The 27,500-nt window shown below is 26.4% G+C and overlaps 1 protein-coding gene across 2 annotated transcripts in view; it reads left to right on the top strand.

Annotated features, from left to right (window-relative positions):
• Positions 1-27,500, top strand: part of LOC136071981 (E3 ubiquitin-protein ligase rnf213-alpha-like) — a 213,293-nt gene that overhangs the window by 169,780 nt on the left and 16,013 nt on the right. For both annotated transcript variants that reach the window (XM_065818859.1, XM_065818860.1), the window contains 16 exons: positions 2,767-2,897; positions 3,420-3,877; positions 5,684-6,097; positions 6,508-6,668; positions 6,745-6,972; positions 7,188-7,357; positions 10,984-11,092; positions 12,184-12,275; positions 15,983-16,189; positions 16,331-16,567; positions 17,677-17,788; positions 17,891-18,304; positions 18,598-18,717; positions 19,053-19,136; positions 19,252-19,287; positions 19,556-19,696. In XM_065818859.1, coding sequence (XP_065674931.1) covers positions 2,767-2,897; positions 3,420-3,877; positions 5,684-6,097; positions 6,508-6,668; positions 6,745-6,972; positions 7,188-7,357; positions 10,984-11,092; positions 12,184-12,275; positions 15,983-16,189; positions 16,331-16,567; positions 17,677-17,788; positions 17,891-18,304; positions 18,598-18,717; positions 19,053-19,136; positions 19,252-19,287; positions 19,556-19,696 — 3,114 coding nt within the window. The remainder of the gene's footprint in view (positions 1-2,766; positions 2,898-3,419; positions 3,878-5,683; positions 6,098-6,507; positions 6,669-6,744; positions 6,973-7,187; positions 7,358-10,983; positions 11,093-12,183; positions 12,276-15,982; positions 16,190-16,330; positions 16,568-17,676; positions 17,789-17,890; positions 18,305-18,597; positions 18,718-19,052; positions 19,137-19,251; positions 19,288-19,555; positions 19,697-27,500) is intronic.

Here is a 27,500-nt window from a genome sequence, read left to right on the forward strand (position 1 = left end):
ATGAAAAATAATTTAAAAAGTCTTTTTTAAATATATGAATGTCAACAGCTTTTGGTAACTACTTGTTACAGCAATGACATGGTTTGACATTCACTCCAAATTTTAGGCTGTTACAGTAGAGATATCATTTAAAATCTGCGGCCTGTAATCAAAATGTAATGAGTTTTTTTCAAGATTGAAGTACTGATGACTGTTGTGTCATCGAACACTTTAAAGATAAGACTATCAGGAAGATAATTTAGATGAAATAACTCAAGACCAAGATTGGAATCTTATGGTACCCTTAAAAGTTACTGGAAATAAAGGAGAGTGTTGTTTATCAAAGATAACTTTAGTACTGCGGTTAGAAAAGAATGGTTCAATAATTTTAAAAACCTTTCCAGCTACATCATATGAAGCAAGCTTATGGTGAAGATCCCCTTCCAAACTCTATTAAAAGCCTTTTATATTTTAAGAGCAAGAGCCCTTGCCTCATTGCTTCTGTCTAATGCATAATAGAACATTTTTGTTGAAACATGGTTATACAAGTCAACAGCAATTTGATCAGAAATAACAACAAGAATAATGCATTCTGCAAAGGTGATTGAATAAATTGGTACTAAACAGACACAAGAATAGTCATTTATATGCCAAGCATATAACTATTGGAGTGTTAGCAAATCAAAGTCATAATAATATGTCACTGAGATTTAAAATACTTTAAACACTTATAATATAAGTGATGAACTTATATTATACTTACTTACTTACAAAATACTTTCACAATGAGCAGGTCCAGTGAATTTTGGAAAACTGATTAATCAGATAAAAATTTACTTCACAGATCACATTTATTTTTAAAGGATCGATAGAAATAATTTGTTGGTAATGGTGTTTTATCTTTAATAATTTTAGGTGCTATATTCAAGTGAATTATTGAATTATTACAGAATGTGAATCAATCAAAGATTGTGTATAGCATCTGAAGCAATAAACTTTTGTTGTTGCTTAAGTTGCTAATCAAGGTAAAGTTGTAACAAAGTTGCTAATCAACATGTAAATTAATTGATTAGCAACTTCATTGTAACTAGGTTGCTAATCGGCATAAAGTTGTAACAAAGTGCTCTTTATGTGGCTCAACAATGCACACTAAAAGCAACGAGAATACCATTCATGCCCAACTTAGCACTGTTAATGCACAGATATTTTACACAAAATTAACCTCTCTAAATGCTACCTTAGATTCAGGAAACCTTACTTCCAGTCAGCTTTAGAAATATTATACTGAGTTTTTAAAACTGTACTTTCATTATAAGATAATAGAGTTGCTTAGCCACTACCATTGAGGCTAAGCAAAAACCCATCTTTAGCTTTTACTCAATCAAGAGGCCCACATAATTTAAGTCAAATTAAACTTCTCAGAGTGTTTTGGCTAGAAACAAGTCTAACAAAGTAGTAGGACATGTGGAGGTTGTACTAGATTTTATGTTACCAGTAGTTGGGTGATCATGATGGTCTTGATTCTGACCTAATAAAAAGATGTATGTGTATATATATGCATTTACATATACATATATATATATATATATGTATATATGTATATATGTATATATATATATATATATATTTAAATGCGTGTTTTGATAAGCATATGCTTACTAGTTTAATCGTTATCTTGCTCTACAATCTTCATCTTTTCTCTTTCAGTAACTTCCAACTCAAGTGGTTGCTTGCAGCCTTGTTGGAAGCAAAGATGTTTAAAAAAAAAAATGTGTTGTTATATAAATATATATATATATATATATATATATATATATATATATATATATATATATGTTTATATAAATAAATGTATGAATATGTGTATATAAATATATATATTTATGTATTTTTGTATATATAGATATATATATATATATATTTATATATATACATATATTTGTATATATACATTTATATATATATATTTATATATATCTATATATATATGTGTGTGTGTATATATGTATGTGTATATATATATATATATATATATATATATATATATATATATATATATACACACACACATACATCAGAGCTGTAACCACAATTTTGATATTAGGGGGGGCCTATGGCTCTTTTAAAGAAGGGAGAAGATAACGAAAATTTTCATTTATAATGTACATTTAATGAACATCTAACTCCATATCTATGAAACAAATAAAAAACGTGATACCTGCGTCAAACATGGTTTATCTCTACAAAAATGCTAACTGAAATTTCTGAAAAAGTTTATTTGTGTTTAACATTTATTAATAAACTCATTTACGATCTCAACCAAATCAATTTTTTCCACTGCTTCCACGTAAGTATGAAGAACTAGCTAGTTGTTTAGGCTGGAATCTGTTGTTGTTAATCATTGGTAGGTTTCTTTTTAAAGTCTTAGTAAACTAGTCTGATTGTTACAGAATATCATTAGGTTCCACACGTCAGGAGCATTTTTTGCAATAAAATTTAGTATTTAAATAATGCAACAAAATGTTGACACCACCATCACTGATGGATTCGGTAGACAAATAAAATTATAAAAGAAATGAAAGATATGGAATGTCTTAAAACATATTTTTGCATATATGAAAATATATATGTTAAAAATACTTTACATATGTTTTTCCCTAACAATTATAATTTTAATAAATTGGGGGGGGAGGTCCATGCCCCCTCCTCCTTCCCCCATTCTCCCGCCCAGTGGTTATGACTCTGCACACACACATATGACATGCAAAACCTATTTTTTATTTTCAGGTGACTACTTTTTCAAAGCTGTTATCGCCAATTCAAAAAGAAAGTTTAACTGAAGAGCTATTTGGTTTTAAAGTTGAAATGGCTTCCTTAATGCAGTTTGAAACTGAACGGTCATTTAGGGAATTTATCAGGTAAATAAAGCCCTGTATACACAACATACTTAAATAATACTTAACTTAGTACCTAATTATCTTTAATTTATTTATATGTGGTATATATTGTTTTTTTTTTTCTTTTTTCAAAACTGTATGAATATAGGCTGTAGTATAAATTGATATTATTTGTATTACAATTTTAAAATGTTGTTGAAGAGTGTCATCAAAATGCTTTTTTGATAAGATTAATAAGATAGATATGTTGTTTTATTTAGTTTGTAACCTAATGCTTATGTTGTTTCTTTAATTTTTAATGTTGCTTATATTGTTTTTTTTTTAGATTTTAGGGTTGCTGATGTTTTTTTACTATTAATTTTTTACGTGAAGTTATTCATGAAATTATTTAAATGATTTTTAAATTTTGTTAATTCAATAAAATTTAAAGCTAATTCTTTCAAGTTATAAAAAAACTAGATTAGTATTTACTTTTTAAAAGACTTTCTTAAATTTTCAATTGATTGTTGTATGGTTATATCATTATTTGGAGATTTTGTTTAGAGTTTTATTCAATTCTGCAGACAGCAATGAGAGAACTCTTATTATTATTCAAGTTAATAATGCGCAAGAAAGAAAAAAGTTAATTGCATGTGCACAATATATTTGTAAAGAAATGCGAGAGCAATTTAAAGTAAAGAAGATATCTATTCTTTTTATTTTGCAACTGAATTATAAATCTAATTGTTTAAACTTACTGAGTTCTTTATCATTTTGGGACTGTTCTCATATTGATGAACTTTGCTGTTCAAATATGCCTTCTTTTATTAAACATACTGGTAAATCATTGTATGATATTTTCTGTAATGTTGATGGTGAAGAAAAATCAAAACTGATTGGGCTGATTATTGGATCTATTCAAATGACCACTCGCCAAATAAGTGAAAGAAAGAAATTGAGTGTTGATGAAGTCTCTGAAAGGATTAATAAAATTACAGCTCTTTTGAAGTCTCAACCCCAAGGTTTTTTCTTACTCTTCATTCTTTTATTTAATTCATTGTATTCTGAAATATAGATTTTTATTTTTATATAAATTTTGTTTTGAAAGAAATATATTACCTAATTTTATTATATATTATAATACTTATAATATAATAAAGTTTTATTTTTTTATTTACAGATTTGAATATTTAAAAATGAAAATTAAATATTTAATTTAAAAAGAATAACACAAATAACCCAGTCGATAACAATATACATATATTAAAAACATACTTGGTGTTTAATTAAAATATTATTGAATTTTTGTCAATATTTAAAATACTTTTGAATTTATTGTTAATGTTTAAAATACTATTTTGTTTAAAATTGATGTTTAAAATACTTATTTTGTTAGAATTTTATTTATAGTACTTCTATATTAAATATAGTTTAATGTATTTATTTATGTAAAATATGTGTATGTATATTTATGTTCATATATTTTTTTATAATTATGTGTAAATGTATTTTTAAATGCATGCAAGTAATACTTCACACATTAGGCATAAGCTGTACCTTTTTGTAACTTGATTGTTGTTGTAACTTGATTGTTGTTGTAACTTTGTTGTTGTAACTTGTATAAAGTTGTGAAAAGTTTGTAACAAAGATCTCTTTATGTAGCTCAACAATGCACACTAAAAACAACGGGAGTACCATTCATGCCCACATAGCACCATAATGCACAGATATTTTACATGGAATTAACCACTCTAAGGGTTACCGCAGATTAAGAAAACTATCCTTCCAGTAGGCTTTAGAAATATTATACTGAGTTTTTAAAACTGTACTTTCCTTATAAGATAATAGAGTTGCATAGCCACTACCATTAAGGCCTAAGCAAAAACTCATGAATAAAGTCAAGAAGGAAATAATGTGGCACAGGTTTACATCTATGCTAGCCTATTAGATGAAGAAGAGGTACAAGGCCAAACAAAGTTTTATTGTCAATAACAAATGTATGCTTACCCTTAAATTTTCTACCTCAGAGGCCTTCTATAAAATGATAGCTAGATGCAGTTTACATCTGTCTAAGATAAATATTTTTATTAACAAACCATCTCTAGCTTTTACTCAATTAAGAGCCCCAAAGCAAGGAAGTAATTTAAGTCAAAGTCAACTTCTCCTAGCATTTTGGCTAAAAACAAGTCTAACAAGGTAGTTTGTTGTAACTTTGTTGTTATAACTTGGTTGTTGTTGTAACTTGTTTGTTGATATAACTCCAAATAATTTGGTGTTTTTCTCGCATTTATTTTTTAAAGCAACATAAGAAAAACTTAAATTTTTAAAAGAAAAAATTTTAAACAATGTGATCTCTGAAACAAATTCATTGGGAAGAAAATTCAACAAATAAAACTTTGAAAATATTACATAATATTACCTCATGATAGATTTAATGGACTTGTGTATATATAAAAATACAAAGGTGTTCAAACTAGTTATCAAAGCCTTAACTTGATAAATATTTTAATAGAGGTTTTTTAAAAATTAAATTAATTGATGTCAATAAAGGTGTCAGTGTCAGTGTTTTTTTGTTTTTTTTTTAAAACTAATTTGTTGAACCCTGTGATTAAATTTTCAGCAAGTAGTCTATATAATAAGTTCATTTTGGAAAGAAAAAAAATTTACAAAAAAAAAAAATTAAAGGTTATAATCTAAGAGTAGTAAGTTGTTTCACAATCTTTAGGGTTAAAGTCTGACATAAAGTGTACCCATCAAGTTATTTTTTAGAATTTGTGTTTGTATTAAAGTAAATTATATATTTATAATCAATTTTTTTATCTATTTAGATATGGAATATTTATTTGTCACAACCATCATGGAGTTAATTCAGAGTAACTTAAAAAAAGAAGAGAATAACATATTGCCTGATTATATTAATAACTGGGTGCAATATGAAGCTCTTGAGCAAAAGTATATTAAAAACTATGGCACTTTTCAACAAGCTTTATGTTATTATGTTGAAGATCGAATTGTTCCAATTCTTTCTTCTATTATATCAAATATTGATAGCTTTGGTAATTTGTCAATACTTTTCAAACAGTCAAGCTATAGAGATTTGTGGCTTAACATATTTTCAAAAACAAGTTGTTCTAGTATTCAAGTTTATAATGAGTCAGAAGCATCATTTCAATGCAAATTTCCATTTTCAAATAGACTCTGCCATGAAATTGAACTTGTGATCAAAAATGTTATTCAGCCAGGTTTTTTTTTAATTTTGTTTTTTGTTCCTGTTGTTTGATTTTGTTCTTGTTTTTTGTTCTTGTTTTTTGCTGATTTCAGCCAGGTTTTTTGTTCTTGCTGTGCTGACTTCAGCCAGGTTTTTTGTTCTTGCTGTGGTGACTTCAGCCAGATTTTTTGTTCTTGCTGTGCTGACTTCAGCCAGGTTTTTTTTGTTTTGTTTTGGTTTTGATTTTTGAAATGAAAATATTAAATAAATTTAAAGTTTAATAAATTTTTCCAATATGGGATGCTGAAAACTCTTTTTCTGTTACTATAGTTTTTTTTATTTATAAATTATGTTTACCATGGTTATGGCTGCCATAGTTATCTCTTTTTATATATTTAGATAAAAATAGTATTACATATGAAAATTATTTTAATATATGTTTAGATAATAACTTCAACAAACATGATTATAAATTGATATATGATACACTATCAAGTTTGCCAATGGCCAGTTTAACTCTTGGATTGTCAAAATCTAATGTTGATGATTATATTTATGATTTGGTTCGTCTTTTATTTCCTTATCAAACAGAGAGATCTTACGAGGTAAATAAATAACAAGCATTTTTATGTATTTCCTTTTTTTCTTTTTTTTAATGTTTTTCTTTTTTTTTAACTACAGGTACTAGCATTTGGTTTGGTTTTTTTTGGTAAAAATGTAATTACTGCAAGGAGCAAATTTTCTAGCTCATTAAAAACAATCAGTGACTTAGATAAAAGTATTTATGATATAACAGCCATCCATATTGTTTTGAACACAAGAGTTACTAAAGAAAGAATTGAAAATATGGCATTAATACTTAGAAATCATCCAGAAATTAGTGATGTGATATCATTGAATTCTCCAATTGTAAGATTGAAACAAAGTTTCTTTTCCTTAATTTTTTTTTTTACTTGTTTTTTTAGTATTTGCTGTATTATTTTTATCTTGTTCTTTTCTGTCGCATGTTCTTGTTGTTGTTTTTATCTGCATCTTCTTGTTTTTCTTCTGTTTCTTCTCTGTGGTATATTTTTATTTCAAATTCATGCTAATTCTTGTTAAGTTATTATTACATTTTTTTGCAGGATATTGACATTCATATTTTGGAAAAATTAGTGTCTATAGTTAATTGTTTGGAGATAAGTCCTTTTAGTATGAACAAAATAAAACATTTACATTTTTTGATACAAAGCATTCTTGATATAAAGTTTGAGGGCTGTGGCTCATTGACAATTAAAAAAATCAGTGAGATAAGGTAAATTTTTTTAATTGAAAATAATTCACTTTTAAAATATAAAATTTTGTTTAGTTTTGTACAGTTTGTATTTTAAATAAATTTGAAAAATATTGTAAGTTATTATAATATGCATTAACTTATTTTATTTATATATATATATATATATATATATATATATATATATATATATATATATATATATATATATATATATGAATATATATATATATAATTTTAATATAGATTTATAAATAATATAAATCTTATTTTTAAATCTTGTCACTCTTCTAAAAAAAAGTTAAAAATGATATAAATGTAATATAATACTAAAACTAATATTACTAGATATAATGAGGGATAACTAAAAAATGAGAATTTTCACATCAGGCTATAATAAAAACAAATGTTTAGAGAATGAAAATTATATTTATTTTAATTAAAGGTACATCACTTATCTTTAAGAAAAAATTAATTGGAAGACACTGAGGCAAGTTTGGTGGATTGCGGTTTTTTGGTACATACGGGATGTTTTGGCTTCCCAAGAAGACTTGTATTTTTTTGGCATGTTGCGATGATGCTTTATAAGGCCAAATCAAGTAATTGCCATCTGAATGATATTTTTGAAGAAATGTAATCAATATTTTCTTCAAACATTAATTTTGGTATACTTCTTGATTAATAGGCAAACCACTTGGCTTAAACAATGGCCTAGAAATTCCCCTTTCAGATATGGCAATGTACAGCATCACTTTCTGCTCAAACTTGTGTTTATATTTGTATTTTACTTTTGTAGGTGTTGTAGAACTTTTATCTGCATAATATCAATCATTTCCTAGAGCTTGAATTTTGGAGTGGGGGAAGTAACTTTAGTAATCCAAAACAAAACATTTTCCAGAGTAATTTTAGGTCATCCAGCGGCAGAGATTTCACGGTTGATGTTTGTTGCTCAGTGTATTCCGGTGCTCTTGTTTTTTTTTTTTGATAGACTATTCCTTGTTTTTTTTAACGACTTGCAGATATAAGGCTGCATACACTTGAACTTTTCTGCAGAATCTCATTGACTTATTGAATTGTTGTTGAAAGCACCATGAAGCAAATGAAGTCCCTTCTTGTTCATTATTTTAGCTGGTCTTCCACTACCACTTATACGATTGGTTTTTAAGGATGCCAAGAAACGGTAAATAGTTGAAACTGGAACATTTTTGGTTTTAAAATGATTCACAGTAAACTTTTTTCCATGATTTTCTTACGTTTGATAGAACTTTACAATGTGCTCATGTAGTACATCTTGTTTTAAAGGCATTTTAAATACAACTGAATTGGCTGGTGCAAAACAAAACATATGATAAGTTTGTAAACAGAGAGAGTATAGTTTCACATAGGAGTACTTTTCTTTTTTTGGCTTTTGCGGTTTGATTTCAGGGGGTTAGAATTATTCTCATTTTTTAGTTATCACCCATTACAAAAATTTATAATGTTATTGTATAGTTTTAGCAGTGAAAATATTTGTCTGACAAAGTGTTATTTGTGTTGAATCTGAATCTTCAAAACTCTGGTAATAACAGATCAATAATAGGCGGGATCCATTGAATATTAGGTTGTGTTTTGGTTTATTATTACCAATCACTACATAAATTACAAAAGCGTTAGTAATTCTTTTTTATTTTGTGCCCCTTCTCATCACTCATTTGGTAATTTTTTTTTATTCTTAGCAATACTCATTTCAAGTGTTTGCTTTTTTTTAAATAATGACATGTACAATGCAAATGCAAAAAAAAACATGTGTGCATATTTAAAATTGATTGTGAAGCTTGTCTTTTTATAAACTATTTTATGTTTTTTTGTATCTAATTACCTGTAGTACCTAATTACCTGTAGTACATGTTTTTTTTTAATACCTGATTTCATTATTTTCTTTTTTTATCATACGATTTTCCGTAACAACTACCTATGTTATTTTGAGGGTATATTTCTTAGCTAGTTATTAGGCTTTTTATTAACTTCTCTCACAATATTCTTCATATTGCATACTACTCTGCTTTACATGATTGTTAATTAAGAATTAATGTACTCAATGTTAATTAATTTCATTTTAATTAATGTACTTAGTTATGTTATTAACAGTTTGTATCTGAAATAAGTCACTAAATGATCTATCATCCAGCATCAGATTAAAGATATATATTTAATTTCTGATTTACAATTAGAAACTGATCTCATAATTTATAAATAAGTATTTTTATTTAATTATAAATAAATAAGACACTTTTGATTGATTTGGTTTTAATTGGTGTAAAGTAATTTTCTATCTAAACACACAAAGAAAATTATGAAAAATATTGCTCTACATTCTTTTTTTCTTTTTTTTAAAGTTTAACACATGGACCATCAAACTTCTGTTTGTATGCAGCTTGACCAGAACTACCATCAAATCTGAACCTATAGATAATTTCACAAATAAATTTATTTTCATTAGTTTACTCAATTGCACATAATATTACTTCTTGCTGCAAAGATACTAGTCTTTTTGTAGTTTGGTCTAGAAGATTTTGAAGAGGTACTTTGATCTAGAAAATTTTATGAAGAGGTACTTTGGTCTAGAAGATTTTATGAAAAGGTACTTTGGTCTAGAAGATTTTATGAAGAGGTACTTTGGTCTAGAAGATTTTATGAAGAGGTACTTTGGTCTAGAAGATTTTATGAAGAGGTACTTTGGTCTAGAAGATTTTATGAAGAGGTATTTTGGTCTAGAAGGTTTTATGAAGAGGTACTTTGGTCTAGAAGGTTTTATGAAGAGGTACTTTGGTCTAGAACTTTTAAACTTTGGCTATTATATCACTTTTGCTTATTTCTTAAAATCATCTGCATTTTTATTTGTGTTTACATAATTGTATTTTGCATAGTAATTCTTTGTAAAAAGGATATATATCACAGTTTCTAAACTTCTGAAATTTATTAATAACATTTTAATTAATTTAATTTCATAAGTTTATTAATAACATTTAAAGAATAACAAGTAGATTCTCAAGCGCAAAGAAATTTTGGTTTGTATTTAGACATATTTTAGCAGTCTCCCTCCCCATTTTATGACAAAACACACCAAAGAAATTTTAAGAAACTAATAAACAATGATGTTTAGGTAATTTTTAAAAAAATGTTTTCATAACACTCTTTCCTTAAATAAAAAAAAGTTAAAGTAGACGAACTAATGTTATGCATTTTGGATGACTTGAAAACATTAACAAATTTTTAAAGGCTAAATAGATTATTATGAAAAAAAAAATTTCAAAGTTTCAATTTTAAAAATTGGATTTAAAACACTTTTTATGTGTAATAGTTACGTTTAAGCAAAAGTATTAGGAATGAAAATTCATCAAGTTCGCCTTGAACTTGCCTTTCTACAGCTTGCCTACTACTTTAGGAAGAATTCAGATCATTCACAATTTATAAATGGTGTCAGTCACTTTTAAAAAATACATTTCATGTTTTTTATTTTGTAATAATTTTTTTTATTTTAAGTTTGAAGTATTTTTATGATAATGCAATATAGTATCTTGCTAAATTTTGGATTGCACAAATAATTTCAAATGGTCACTTATAGAATATAATACACAAATAATAGAATTTTTTTTTTTTATTATTAGAGTTCAGTGGTGCAAGCTTCGGATTTGTGAAAGATTTTCAGAGTTTGTATTTCATCCTTCATCATGCTTTTGTTCTCATCAAACTAGTTTGCTTCTCTTGTTTAAAAAGGTTTATTTATTATTGAAAGTAGTTTTTTATTTATCCATATAAATATTTAATATAAGGTTTATTTGTCAATATGAATTATTTTTAATTAATTTGTTAATATGAATTACATAAATGTTTTAAAATATATTCTATAAAATTATAACTTAATATATAATAGTAAAAAAAACAGTTTTAATTGTTAAATATTTCTGATATATTTATAATATATTATAAATATATATTTGTAGTAGATTTATCAGTTAGTTATCATATATTATTTGTAAAATTATAATTTTTAAACCTTTATATTTTAGAAAGATATACTAACAATTATCAATATTAATTATTGCAAATAATATGTTTAAGGTAAACAAAAATAAAAATAGAAAAAAAAAATGATTGTTATGATAGTTTTACCATATTTATGAAAAATTCAAAATTCATTTTTCAAAATCATTTGAGAAATTTATAATAAAAGTTAAAATTTTCTTTTATCAAATATAGCAATTTTTTGTTAAATACTAAATGTTGAAAATTCCAAAGGCTGCATTTGAAGAATTTATTTTTAAAATCACCTTTGTCAAATTAGTTAGTTTTACAGTTGAGTATAAAAAAATTATTTTTATTTACCTATATGTTATAAATACAAAAAAATGTATACATCTTAAATATAAATATGTTATAAATATAAAAAAATGTACGTATCTTAAATATAAATATGTTATAAATAAAAAAAAAAACCTAAAATTAAACTTGTTTTTTAATAAAAACAATTAGAAAGTTTACAAATTCCTTAAAAGGAATAACTAATTTTATATGATAATGTTTTTGAGGTTTTAAAATAAAGTTTTTATGTTACTATTTAAAAAAAATCACAAATAAACACAGTATGATAAATAAACAAAAATAAACAAAAACGAGTATTCAAAAACAGAATGAAATACTTAAATTAACTTAAGTAATTATTTTGTTTGTTCGTTTTAAGGAAATTACAAGTTATCTTATTACTAAATTTACTAAACATTTATTAATTATTTACTAGACATAAATTATTAGATTACTCCATTGTTAGGTGTTTATGTTTTATGTATATATAGATATTTATTTTTAAGAGTTTAGATACATTAGATGATGATATGCTAACTAAAGATTCATGGGCAACAGTTGAGAGCTTTTTAAAAGAAGATGCTATAAACTTTTGCAGGTCAGTATTGTACATGTTGTATAACTTTGTAATTTGCGCATAAATTATTTGTAATTTGCACATAAATTATTGTACAGTATTTTATTTATTGTGCGATATTTTAATGTAAGTACATAGAGTTATAATTTAATACTGGCTCTATGTGCATTAGGGTGACAAATAAATGCATTGAAAAAAATATTATCTTTCTTTCTTATGCTCTCAACCTTTTATTTGTATCAATTTAATGAAAAAATGATATTGGGAAATTTTTGATGCAATATGTTAATTTTTAGGGGTTGCTCAGCCAGTTTTTTGATTTTGCAAGATTGCTTGAACACACAATTTTTCATATTTCTTATCACTTATCATATCTATTCTACTAATTATGTTGAGAAGATTATCAATATTTTATTATTTCCTAACCTTATGAGTCATTATGCATAATACACTTAGTTATTTTTTTAGAAAATTATTAAGTTAAAAATAAAATAAGTTGGCTGGAATTCACAAAACCCACTGTAATACTTCATCATCCACTTAAGTTATTGCATCAGTATTGTACTATTTAATTAATTATTAAATTAATTAAATAGTATAATACCGAAATCAGTGCCTCATCCTGTAATTCCAAATAAGTTCATTGTCTTGAATGAAAAAGTTTAAAAACACATAATTCAATAGATATTTTTGAATTCGATTTATAATGGAGACTAGAAGTCAAAATGAAGTATGGTGTGTTGGTCAAGATACAGCTGTGATTACAGGACAAAAGTTGGCATCTAAAAGGCAAGTTTTGCAAACTTATTTTTTCTTTAAAAATAACAACAATGTAAGAGAAAGTGCAGGGCTTGTGACAAATCAGGTTTTAGATTTTTGGCAAAGAGCTAGAGTTCCGACAAAACAACGTTATCATGTTATAACACATGTTGAGAAACTTGTTGAGAAATATGGAAAGCTGAAAAAGAATAAAGGCCACAAAACAGAAACTCAGCAAAATAATGAAGATACTTTTTCTCAAGAAATCGAAGAACTATTTGATATTGCTTATGATGATACTTTAAAATTAATCAAAATAGAAGAAGACAAGACGCTTCTTATACTACAAAGAGAAGGAAGAAAAGGCTACATGAGTTCAGTGGATTGTGAATTTTTCAAACAAGAACAGCGTATTTTAGACAGAAAAAAAGCAAACGAAAAAAGAGAAACGAAAGAGCTAAATAGAAAAGAAAAAAAAACGTGTTCAACAGTAACAGACCCAGTTTTAACAGAATCAGACTCCTCTCAGGGTACTGATAATGAAGTAGATGACTTTGTTCCATCAATAGCAAAAAAACTGAAAAAGAGGGAAGAAACAAATAAAAAGAAAGTTATTACTCCAGCATTTTGTTCAGCTCTTGATCGTTTGAAAATTCCGAATTGTTCTGGTTCCTTGGTTTTGTTTACAATTTGTCAAGGGTTAGGTGCCAATATTGAATGTGTTTCAACATCATATGAATCTCTTCGGTGTGCACATATTGAAAATCATAAAGAAGTTGTAAAAAGAATCATTTTAGAATTCAAGCCACAAGTTCCATTAACTGTTCATTGAGGCGGAAAATTATTATCTGATTTGAACAGCAGAGATGAAGTGGATCAACTGCCATATTAGCGACAGGGTATGATGTAGAAAAACTGTTGTCAGTCCTAAAACTGGATAGATGCACCAGTGAACAAATGAGTTATGCAACAAAACAAGCTTTAAAAGATTTGAACATTTCATATGACAAAATTGTGGCACTCTGTTTTGATACTACTTCAAGCGACAAGGTATACATTCAGGTGCTTGTACCTTGCTGGAAAAATTAATTGGAAAGTCTTTATTATACACAGCCTGTCGAAACCATGTTCATAAAGTGATTTTATCCCATGTGTACAAAACTTGCTTTAGAGCATCTTCTGGTCCAGAGGTCAAGTTGTTTCTACAATTTTGTGATCAGTGGAGTAAATTCAATTCTGAATCTTGGCTTTTAACTGATGCAGATTTCAAAGTATGGTTCGCTTGTATCATCAGCAATAGAATTTGCTGTAAACATGCTGCTAGGAACAAAATAACCTCGCGATGATTGCAAAGAATTTTTGCAACTGTCAATAATTTTTTTAGGAAAAACTCCTCCAGGTCAAGGCAGAATAACCTTTTGTACTCCTGGTGCTATGCACCAAGCACAATAGATGGTAAAAGCACTCTATTAAAATATACTTGTTTCAACATCAATTTCATTTAACAAAGAATGAAGAGAAGAATCTTCTAAAATTTTCAATTTTTTCAATTTTGATTTACATTGAACACTTTTTTCGGGCTCCCATCTCTTCATCTGCTCCTCACAATGACCTGACACTGATTAAGAAGTTGGGTAATTTCATAATATTTGACAAAGAAATTGCTGAATCTGCCATAAAAGCCATTGCAGGACATTTATGGTATTTAACTGAAGAGCTTGTGAGTCTCTCTTTTTTTTAGCAATGATGTTGATAACCAAACTAAAGAAAAAATGTTGATTGCACTTGAAAAGCCAGCTAAAAAAAACAGATAAAAAGGCTTGAAGGTAAAGGATTAATGGATACAATTGTAAAAATGAACTTAGATGACTTTGTAACAAATAGAACAAAATATGTACTTGAAGTACTTAGAATAAATTGGACATTTATAAAGGATTATGAAGGACATTTATAAAGCTTACAAAGTTGTTAATTCTATGAAAGTTGTGAATGACACAGCCGAATGAGGGTGAAACTTGTTTCAGATAAAATCTTGACAAAATATAAAACCCAATTGCAATATGTTTTACAAACTGTGGAAGAACATCGACGTCGAATTCCAGGTATGCAAAAGTCCACAGCTGTAAAGGCGATAATGAAAACAAGTGAACAATCAACAAGTGAAAACAAGTGAACAATTTGTATCAAAATCTGATTAAAATAAACATTAAGTTTGAATAAAAAAATTAAAACTTTGCATTCAAAAAAAAATTAAAATACATTCGTTTATATTTTCCGTTGACTCTAAAATCTGATATCAAAATATCATAATAATTTTTTGCACAGTTTATTTTTTAGTTAAAAGGAACACAATAAAGGGTTGAGAGTCCAATTTTTAAACATTTTTGTCACCCTAATGTACATATCTGCTTTTGATCATGTATACAAAATAAAACTTTATCATACCGTAACTAATTATTTAATTATCAGTTATTTCCTTGTTTAGTTTTTGATTGTAAACAATGTAGTGGGTAAGAAGTTGTTTAGGTTATTTAGTTACTTAGGTTACCAGGTTTACAGCTTCTATCAAAATAATAAATTATAATTTATTAAACATAAGTTATAATATATTTAAAAAATAAATTTCAATCTTTTGTATTTTAAAATAAAAATTTTTTTCAGTTTGCAATTGATTATTTGTGTTTTTTCAAAACATTTTTGTTTATGTAATATTTACTAGTTTATTAAATGCAGTTTCTTGCTTTTCTCTTGGTTAATATTATCTAAATTTTATTTTAACTTAATCTATACTCGATTGCCCAATTTATACAGTATTAATTACACTTTTAAATATTTCATTAGACTTTCAACAATAAATGGCAACCCATCTTAGGACAATTTTTATACCAAGGTCAAAAAATCATAAAAATTTCTTAAACACTTATCAAAAAATTTTGTTTCTTTTTACAGCAACAATTTTTTTTCATTAGTGACTTCAATGACAACTTGATTTATAAAGATTTAAATGAATGCATAACATGTATTAGTGATGGTAAAGATATTGAAGTTCTTTTACCATGTTGTAAACGCAACTTTACTTCATGCATTCATCGCATTCTTTTTAAAACAAATAAGTGTCCGTCTTGTAACAAGGTTTTTGAAAAAGAAGTTATTTTTAAAGAAAGTTTACAGCAAAGGTAGTTTTTAGATTTCTTTTGTTTTTTATTTTTAACTTTCTTTTATGTTTTAAATACTCTTGATAATTTTCTTTAACAAATTTTTTTTTTAACTTTCTTTTGCTAACTTTTTTTTGATAGACTAAAAAAAATTAATTTTAGACACATATTCTTTGAAAGAGAAGAATTTAAAAAACGATGCAATTCTTTTTATGCTGAAGTTGTCACAGAGTTTTATTTTGCTAGAAGAAATTTTAATCTAATAGAATCAGATGTTTCAAAAAAAATTTTAGAATTTGTTTTTTCGGCTCCAGCTACTTCAAATTTATTATCAGATATTTCTAATGTTGATTCCACTTCAATTATTTGTTCATATTTGCTACAACAGCTTATTCAAAGGTGAGAAAGTTATTATTGTTTAAATTTCTAATATAATCATAAATTGAATAATTTTATTAGATTATTTTTGATTTAATCATAATAAAACTTATTAAGTTTTATGCCTTTATTACAGAATTAATTCGATTATTCTTCAGCATTATCTGTGTGCTATACAAATATATATATACATATATATATATATATATATATATATATATATATATATATATATATATATATATATATAGAACCCTTAGATGTTGTCCAAAAGTTTTTTCCATATTTTGTTGACAAAAAGTAAAAATTAAAATGCAAGACCGGAATTTTTTTTTTTTAATAATGATAGACTGCCTGGCCTAACCAAACCCTCAGTCGATGTAGCAGCACTCCCTTGCAGGTCAGGCTATTTGTCAGTCGATGAAGCAGCACTCCCTTGCGAGTCAGGCTATTTGTCAGTCGATGTAGCAGCACTCCCTTGCGAGTCAGGCTATAAGATAGTCGATGTAGCAACACTCCGCGCATGATTTATAGTAAAAAAAATAAAAATAAAAACATTTTATTAAAAAAAATAAAAATAAAAACATTTTATTAAAAAAAATATAAATAAAAACATTGTTTATATTGTTAAAAACATTCAAAATGTTTTAAAAACATTCAGAATGTTTTTAAAAACATTCTGGTCAATTAAATTTGCGTTTTTGTGGTTTTTTTATATAACAATTAATTTGTAATTAAATTAATGGTTTTGACTTTCGTCCAACACGAAAATGTGGGACGAAAGTCAAAAGTAATTAAAAGTGACGTATGTGTTGGCGTAAGAATCACTTTTTTCCTTCCGCTCTTCCCAAAGCCAACAAACTATAGATCTATATATACACATATATATATATATATATATATATATATATATATATATATATATATATATATATATATATATATATATATACACATATATATATATATACACACATATATATATATATATATATATATATATATATATATATATATATATATATATATATATATTGCTATTTATTATTGTCTACATAATTGGATAGTCTTTATTTATAATCATAGAAGATTATATAGTATTATTATAATACAAAATCTATACAATTAAGGTCATATAAGGATGTTGAAAGTTATTTACAAGAACATATTCAAAGATTGTTTGATAATGAAAACAAATCACAGCTTCTTAGCGCAGCAACTTTTTTTGTCTACTGTTTTGAGGTTAGTTGATTTTTAATTAAGGGAAATTTGATTTTCTTGGAAAATTTTAAATTTTTTTCATCTGTAATAATATGCATATATTATATTTTTTTTCAATTTAAGGATAAATTGCAACTCGAACACTCTGTGTTAAAGAAGACTAGTATAATAAACGCACCTTTTCTTGATGCAGTTTCTGAAGGTTTGCACGACATTTATGACCTTGAAGAAAAGTTTACATTAGATAGCTCAAATACTAATCCTAAATTTCTTGAGAGTATAGCTTCAGCTCGATTATTCTTGGGTTACTCTGCAGATATCTTATATTCATGGTTTGCTAAAGAAAATAAAGATGCGCAATTAAAAAAAAATTTCAATTCTTTTTTTGCAACATTAGGCAAATTTCTTATCAAGTACAAAAATACCTCTATGCATATATATGTGCTGAAACAAATTGTTCGCAAGAATGGGGTTGAAAGCCTAAAGAAAATTTTAATGGAAGTTGATGCTGATTGGCTTGTATTTGAAGAAAAAGAGGTAACTATTTTTAGTTAAAACATTTTTCCTTAAAAGTAAACTTAAGTGTATTCCTTTTACATTTTTATTTTCATAAAATTTTAACATAAAAAGTAAAATAGAATATTTAAAACGAAGTAAATGAAAATTAGAGAAACATTAGAAATAAAAAATGTATTATAGTATAATATAAAAAGTATTATGTATATTGTAAATTATTATATATTTTATAAAGTACTATTATTATGTGTTATTTATAATAAGAACTAAGTTTTATTGCTTTTTTTACGTTATATATTTTAAAATATCTTCAGAATGATATTGAAAGCTATGACAAGCTCTTAATCTATGGTGAAAATTATAAAAATCTCTACAATCGCTTGGTTTCTAAAATTTTGGAAGATGATCAATCTGGCCTTTCTCAATTAGAAACAGTATGATTTTTATTTTTATTTTGCAGTAGGTAATAGCAGTTTACAGCTGCATAACACATAATATAATGCAGTTGTAGTGCAGTGGTAGAATGCTTTATTTATAAATGAAAGGATCAGATTTCCAACATCACAAGTGAAAGCATTAAGCTTATTTTATCAAATTTTTTTCATCATGATTTGCGGTTCTCATTTATGAAGTTATATCTAGGGTTAAAGGCTTGTAATAAAGTAAATAGGAAAAAAGAATTTCCTTCTTAAATGTATTGACCCTTTTGGCCTTTTGGAGTTTTGTTATTAAAAATAAGGAGTTTAAAAAATTTAATTTTTTTCTTTAGGATATTGAAAAAACAAACTCACAAACAATGCTTTGGCTAGCAGTCCCTAAGGCTGTTCAAAATCTACGCAAGTTTCATGACAATGTAAGTTTTGAACAAATGATATTTGAAACCAAAGCATTATAAGCATTTCAAAGTTAAATTAAAAAAAAAGTTTAATAATTAAGTTTTTCAACATTTTTTTTTAATAAATTTTTAGATTATATCCAGAGTGCAACATAGATCACAGATACAGGTACATAATTATAAAAAAATTTTAAATTAAAAAAATTTAATTTAAAATAAAATATTTATCATGTTTAAAATAATGGTTGTAAAATATTGATATTTCAAAATAAAAACTGAAATTAAAAATTAAATTAAAAAAAAAAAGATTTATAAATTTTTGTAATTAATACAATACTATTTTAAATAAATTTAAATTGTTTTTCTGCTTTGTAATAATGTCGTTGTTATTTTTCTGCTTTATAATGATATCTTTTTTTTTTCCAAACAACTTTTAGATATGCCAATCACTTCTGAATAACTTTAAATCATATGAACAATTTTCTGACATCTTGTATCATTTTTGGGTTGTGGTAAACAGTGGCAGACCTGTTGTTCAGCTGTTTTCACTTCTAGTGATGGAACCTTGGAAAGTTAAAGTAGGCCTTTTTTTTTATGCATTGTACAGCCATGTGTATTATTAACTTTTTGTGCATTTGTAAACGGTTCATTCTTATTTCTGTAATTTCCCATGTTACCTCCATTATGATTGGCATAGTTACTAATACATTTATGTTTTACTGTTTTGTTACCTTTTTTTTTTAACTTGGCTTTTCTAAGATATTTTATTTTTATTAGAGTTTTTACACAAATTTTTCTACAATTAGTTTAATAGTTTGAGTCAGCAAGGCAAGGTAAATACTCTTAAGACAAATATTATAGTTTATATTGGATTATCATAATGCTATGATTTGGTGATGGTGGCCCAGCTCTATTAAAATAGCTTTTTTATGAAACACACAAAGTAGACAAGTCAAATCTATCTTGGTTTTTTGTTAGTAAGTTTAATGTTATTAGACTAAAGCAGTGTTATGCTGTTTTTATTGAAAACCTTTGTTGAAAGTCAATAATACTAAAAAACATTAAAAATAAAAACTTAAATTTTTATAAAAAAGATCCAAAAGAGTGTTCATACATTGAATTATTTATTTAGGGATAGATACATTGGGTATAAAGGTTTATGGCACTTTTTTTTAAAAAAAGTCCATGTATGCAATAGATAAGTTTCTGTATGTTAAGTAAAAAAGCCATAAGGGTTTTTAACTTTATTTTTAAATCTTAACCTATCAATAATGAAGAACTTTTGCAGTTAGCAGAGTTAAAATGAGTGCCATTAAAATGATTAGTCTGATTGTATGATGTTAGTTAGATTATCTGCAATTATTTTATTTATTTGGAGTTAGCTAAGATTGGTTAATGCTAGTTAGGAAAATGATTTGGAGTTAGCTAAGATTGGTTAATGCTAGTTAGGAAAATGATTTTATATGTTGGCCTCACAACCCTCAGTAATACATTCTGTTAGTCAGTTGTGCAATATATATTTTGATTATATTGCAAAAGCTTTTATTCTTGATTTTTCTGTTGTATTGTTTTTAGAATGTCTTTTCTGTTGTATTGCTTTTAGAATGTGTTTTCTGTTGTATTGCTTTTAGAATGTGTTTTTGTATTTTAGAAAGTAATCGTAATTAAAGTTTATTTAATTCATAAACTTCTTGCAAAAAGCAAAAGCTTCTTTGAGAAATAAGTCTATGAGGAAAGAATCTTAAAAATGAAGAGGAATAAAATAAAGAGAAAGAGGAAAAAATCTCAATTGACCTGCTAAAGAAATGTCAGAAACTATTCAGATACGTTGCAAATTTGGAAGTTTTTGTGAACTTCCTAAAAAGTTACAAATAGTTGGACATGATCTGGTTTTTGCTAAATGTAAAAAATCAAGTTTGAAACAGATTTGTGAAGAAGAAGATTGAAGAAGAAGATTAAAAAAGATTTGTGAAGAAGAAGATAAACTTTTCAATTTCATCCTGATAAAGTGTAATGAGAAAAGTCAATGGTATTATTAGCAAATACAATAACTAACTGAAGAAGTCTACTGCAAAAACAAAGCATTCATTTTCAGAATTACTTGATGAAACTAAACTTGATGGAGTATGGCTTTGTGCTGAATACAAGTAATTGTATCATTTGCAGTTGCATTCTAAAGGTAATGTTGGTTACACCAAGATAAGTTACACCACTAAAAAATAGGAGCATATAGAAACCGTTCATTCATCAAAAAAAAAAAATAGTTACAAGCATTGAGATTTTAATGAGATCTTTTGGGTTCCAATGAAAAGATTTTAATGGGCTGAAAACTGAAAATAAAAATTCTGAAAGTGAAGATTTTATGAAATAAAAGTTATGAAAATGCAAAAACCATTAAGTCATAAATTATAAAGTTAGCACAACAGGTAGTAGTTTTAAAAAAATGAGACAAAATTGATTAGATTTTTTGTTTTAGTTTTGCCTGATTTTAAATCACAAGTAGATAAATTCAGTTTATGATAGTCAATAAAAATGATTGTTTGTAATATTACCACTGTGAACACTATAATTAAAATGGTGTTGTACAAATGCAATGTAAATTTCAAGATCTTGGCATCAGCAAACCTATATATACATTTGTGTAGGTGATATAGAAAATATATAAAAAAATTTTAGAATATTAAATAATTCTTATTTATTTTTCCAAATGAGAATTAAGAACAGTTTTTATAGAAATTTAAAAAAACTACTGTATTAAGTAAATACCTCAAAACTTCTGCATTAAAAAATGTTTAATAACTACCGGTTTTTTTTGGAATGTTTGTTTGTTTTATAGAATATTGAGCTACAAGTAACTTTTGAATAATTTGAAATGAAAAAAAAAATTTGAATGTTTCTAAATAAAAAATTCAATAAATTAGAAAATCTTCAGGTATTTCCATAAGCAGGATGAAGTGACACCTTCAGCAGGGTTTTGACTGTCCAGAAACTCTTGGGAATTTTTTCTTAAAAATGGAAAAGTCCTAGTTTTTTTTAAATATATTTTTTGGGGAGGTGAATTAACAAAAAAAAAAAAATTCACTTGGGGAGGTGAATTAACAAAAAAAAAAAAATTTTTTTTTTTGTTAATTCACCTCCCCAAGTCCCAGAAGGCCACTACAGACGAGGAGGCTACTTAATTGGTAACAAATAGCATTGGTTTCACAGTCAAAATATTAAAACTAATTTGAGACATATTATAGTCCTGATTCATGAATAATATGATAGTCAAGCAATTTTCTTTCTCATTAATGTAAACATAGTTTAAAATAAATTTTTTAAAGTATATAAAGTATTGTACACTATGAGTTACTTTGAATGAAGACTCTCATAGGGATGAAGTTTACAAAAGAATTCCCACAGTTTTAAAACAATTTAAATGAAAATTTAATAAAACAAAAATTAAAAGGATAATAATCAATAATTTCAGTGTTAACATATTTATATTTGTTATAGTTCTTAATGCTACAAATGAGTTAGGTAAAGTTGACCTTTTTTTTACTAAGTTACTTTTTTAAGAAGTTTTTATAAATATAAGTGAGTTTTTTGCTCCATTCACTTATGCATTGATGTTTAATATTGTTATTGCTATATATTGTTAGCTTTGCCATTTGCTATTATATATTGTGAATATTAACATTATTATCCTTATTATATATTATTAACATTACTAAATGTTTACTTTACTTTATTTAAGGATATTTATAAATATCCTTGTTTGTACATTTTCTTTTAAATGGTACTATAATTAGTTTTGTGTTTTCAGTATTGCTAGTTGCAGTCAGTTTGTAAAATTAAATACATTTAGATTTGTTTAAAATAGATTTTAAATACTATGCCTAAGAATGAGTGTGTTTCAAGAAAAATGATTATACAATGATCAATTCAAACCTTGCGTTTGGAAGAAAAATGCATCAAGACTTAAGTGTATTTATTGCTTTAATGAAATTAATGTTTTTAACATGGAAGAGGTTGCACTGCTCCACTGATAAGAATGTTTTATATGCGTTTTTCATGGGTGTATCTGAAATTGAAAAAACAAAGATTTTATAAGTATCACCAGATAGCAATGTCAACTTATTATTTCTCGAAAATTTGAAAAAAGACCAAAGAAAGAACTTAATTCTCTTATTGTTATAGGGATGTGCGCTCTCCACACCATTCATTTAAGCTGGGGCAAAAGGGAGTGGCTGGGAAAAATGATAATCTTTTAAAATCATTGCGGCAATTTTTACACAATTTGTCAACTTGGCGAGAAATATTTAAAAACATTTCTGAAACACTTAAATATCTACTGCAATTTTGTGGACACAAGTCATGTAAAAATAAAAACTGTGCAGAAAAAGCTAAATCTTTTCTTTATTGATAAAAAAATTTTGAAACTTATTAGAAGTTTCAAAAAAAACATGTTAGTAGCCTTAATAACTACTTACCATCAATAATATAAGTTGGAAGAGAATAAAAGCAAATACGCATGATTCTATTTTACTAGCAAAATTGATATTTTTTGGAATGGTAACAGAAAATTAACTTTCCAAAAGGGTTTCAAAAAGATAAACTCATGGTAGCATTTATGAATACCATTCTTAGTATTATTATCAAAGACTTATAAAGCTGTTTTATTCTCAAAAATGTCTTGAAGAAACCATTTAATCAATGCATTTTATCAGCAACTTTAACTCAACATAAAAGGTAGGAGCATTTTAAAATCTCACACCAAGCATCGATTTTTTTTGCAGTTTGTTTAAAACTCAACAAAGCTAATCTAATCTCTACCAATTACAGAGTAGTTACTTTTAAAAATGATGCTGAGGAGTTTTTAGCAGTTTTGTTGAGACATCTTTTTGAGAAGTCCCCATTAAAGTTTTCCATTCTATGTTCTGCTATATTAATAAATCCAATCCAAATGGCTAATGATAGCTAACAAAGTCAATAAATTAACAGTTTTTCTATTCTTTTTTAAAAATTAGTAAATTGTGATTGTCTGTTACCAATTCTGCAGAGCTGGTGAAAGAACAATCTCAAAACTATTTTGAGTTGTCGTCATCAATAAAAATGCATTTTAGAATTTCGACTTTAAAAGTGAATGGCTTGATTGATTTTTATCTGATTTCATTGTAAAAAATAAATCTTATGAAGAAGTTTGAAAAGTGTTTAAGTTAGCCTTTCTGCTATCACAAGGTCTTCTAATTTAAGAGAAATAATTAACCTAAATTACCCTAAAGTATATACAGAAGCTTTAGATGATGCATATTTAATTAGTCATCATTTAAATGTGGTTTTACTATCAATATGCAACTTTTGGTTAAAAACTTAGAGGGGAAATCACTTGTTACCATACATATGATTGAAGACCACCTTTTGTCTTCTGGAAAAACACCTGAAAGCATCAAAATTAGCAGTGAGATGCAGCAACATGGCAGAAATAAAACCAGTTGATACCGAGAAGACAAAAGCAAAAATTAGAAAAAAAAAGTGACAATGAGGCATTATAGTAAAAGATTGTTTACAATGAGTTGGGAGCTGTCAGAGCCAAATGCTTTAAATAACTTTAACTTCTTTAAAGTCAAATTGAGTTCTTATCTAATGAATCTTTGCTTGTCATCAACGCAGAAAAGAAAAGTGACTTTACACTTTAAAAGAGTCAAATAAACAAAAAAACTTTTGTAAAGCAAAACAGAATGAAATTGTTGAGTTACAAGTTTTAGTTCTGACATTATCCTTTGATGATATTTTATTATCATATTAATAAAGCCAAATGTTGCATTTTTACTACTTCAAAAAAGGAAGTCTTAAAGAAGTTTATTTTTAAACAATATTTTATGCTTTAGGTTTTGTAGAAAAGTAAAAAAATATTGTTTAAAATTTTTTCAAGTGTTTTTAAATACTTTATTTCAATTGAAAAGTATTCTTTTAAGGAATCTATTATTCAAATCTATTATTTGTAAAATCCTGAAAATTCATGGAATTTTATAACCAATGTCTTGGAAAAACAGGAAAATGGTCTTGAAAGTCCTAGAATTTTAATTTTATGTTTCTGTAAAAACTCTGTTTAGACCATGTCCAGATTTCATTTAAAAAGATACAGTGTAGGTGTCCCTGTTATGTTTATTTATAAAATGTTATGCATATTTATAAATGTTACGAATATATGTATAAATTATTTTATTTATTTTTTTTTTAGTTTTAAATAAAAAATTTTTAGTGTTAAAAAAATTAACATAAATATTTTTTTTTTTATAACTATTTTTAAAAACAAATTTATAATACATAGTATTAATTTATAAATTTACCAGATGTTTGGACCCAGAATATACCAGTCTTGGTAAGTCTATTGCACACCAAGGATTTCTATACTTATTCCCTTTTTCATTATTTTTTAGTAAGCGGTAGAAAAATTATTTATATAGTGAGAGAGAAAAACTACACATGTTGTCTATCTTTTATGAAGAAAAAAAATTTGTAATATAATTAACTTTAAAAAATTGTTTATAAAAATTATATTAATCAGGGGTTTGAGTACACTGCCCAAAGTAATTTTGTTTCGGAACCAAAATTAGCTATTTCTTATGTATTTTCCATCTGCTGAATTCAAAAATGACACATTAGCTCTAGTTTAAGAAAAAAAGCGAAATTTTTCTCTCAAGGGTATAAAATTTCATTTTTTTTTTAAAAAAAAAAAAATTTTATGAATATCTATGTTTTATTCATTTTTAAAACTTGATGTTAATGATATTAGGAATGTGTGTTTGCTAAAGTTTCTGGTCTATATTTTTCTTAGTCTTTTTATTTTTATTTACTAGTGTAAAATTTGACAAATCAACATGCCAAGGAAGTGTGTAAATTTAGTGGACAATTTTTGTTACATTTGTGGTGAAATAACATTTTCCTCACAGAAAAGAACTATGGCACCTCTTGTGAAGACTGCTTACCAGCATTACTTCGATATGATGGTAGGATAGACCAGAATAAGTCATGGGCTCCACATATATGCTGTAGCTCTTGTTTGGTTACACTGCGAAAATAATTGAAAAATAAAAAAAATCTGGCTTTTGCTGTTCCTATGGTATGGAGGGAGCCTAAAAACCATACAGATGACTGCTATTTCTGCTTGACCTCACTCATTATTGCAATTTTGTCAATGAAGAAAATAGGAACAGTTAAATATTCAAATCTTCCATCTGCATTTGACCTATTCCACATTCGGTTAGTTTACTAGTTCGTACTCCACCACAAATTGTGAGTTAGAAGCAGAAAATGAAGTAGAAATAGAAGAAAAAGAAGAAAACAAGCCTTCCATATTAAATGATCTTGATTTTGTGTTAACAGATGATGTGGCACACAGATTGAATCAAGCAGAATTAAGTGATTTTGTTCAAGATCTGGACTTTTTACAGGAAAAGGCAGAACTTCTAGGGTCAAGACTAAAGCAGTGGAATCTTCTCCAATTTGATGTCAAGGTTTTACATTACAGAAAATGGCAGCAGAATCTACTTTTTTTTTTTTTTTGAGAAGAAAAATAATCTTGTTTGTATTGCCTTTATTTGAACTATGATCCAACTGAATGGAGATTATTCAAAGGCTCATTTAAGCTAAGCTTGAAAGCTTTATTACTGCACAATGGAAACCGTCTTCCTTCTTTTCCTATTGGTCATGAGTTCACATGAAAGAGACTTATATAAACATGAAAGTTCTCCTCAACTCAATTAATTACAATGAACACAAATGGAAAATTTGTGGTGATTCTAAAAGTCATTGTTATACTTTTAGGAATGCAATTAGGGTATACTAAATACTGTTGCTTTTTATGTTGGACAGTAGAGACAGATGTTCACATTAGATAAAAGAAGACTGGCCTGCAAGAAATCTCAACACAGATGAAAAAAATATTATTGCTAAACTAATTTTATTGCTGATCCAAAAGATATTCTTTTTCCACCATTACATATTAAGTTGGGTTTAATGAAAAATTTTGTCAAAGGTATGAACAAAGAAGGACGGGCTTTTAGGTATTTTAAGAAACAAATTTCAAAAAATAAGTGATGCAAAAGTTAAAGAGGGTATTTTTGTTGGGCCACAAATATGTCAACTTATGAAGGATCCTGCATTTGACAAAGTTTTGAGGGGAAAAGAAAAGGAAACTTAGGAAGCTCTTAAGGGAGTGATTTGTAGATTTTTAGACAACAAAAGAGATGATAACTACATTCAATTGGTAACAGTACTTCTCCAAAAATACCATCAACTTGGATGTAACATGTCTCTTAAGATTCATTTCCCCTACTTACACCTAGACTCCCCCCCCCCCTCCTTCCCTCATTTGTATCTGTTAGTGATGAACATGGG

The sequence above is a fragment of the Hydra vulgaris genome, chromosome 15 (assembly GCF_038396675.1).
Source record: "Hydra vulgaris chromosome 15, alternate assembly HydraT2T_AEP".
Lineage (NCBI taxonomy): Eukaryota > Metazoa > Cnidaria > Hydrozoa > Anthoathecata > Hydridae > Hydra > Hydra vulgaris.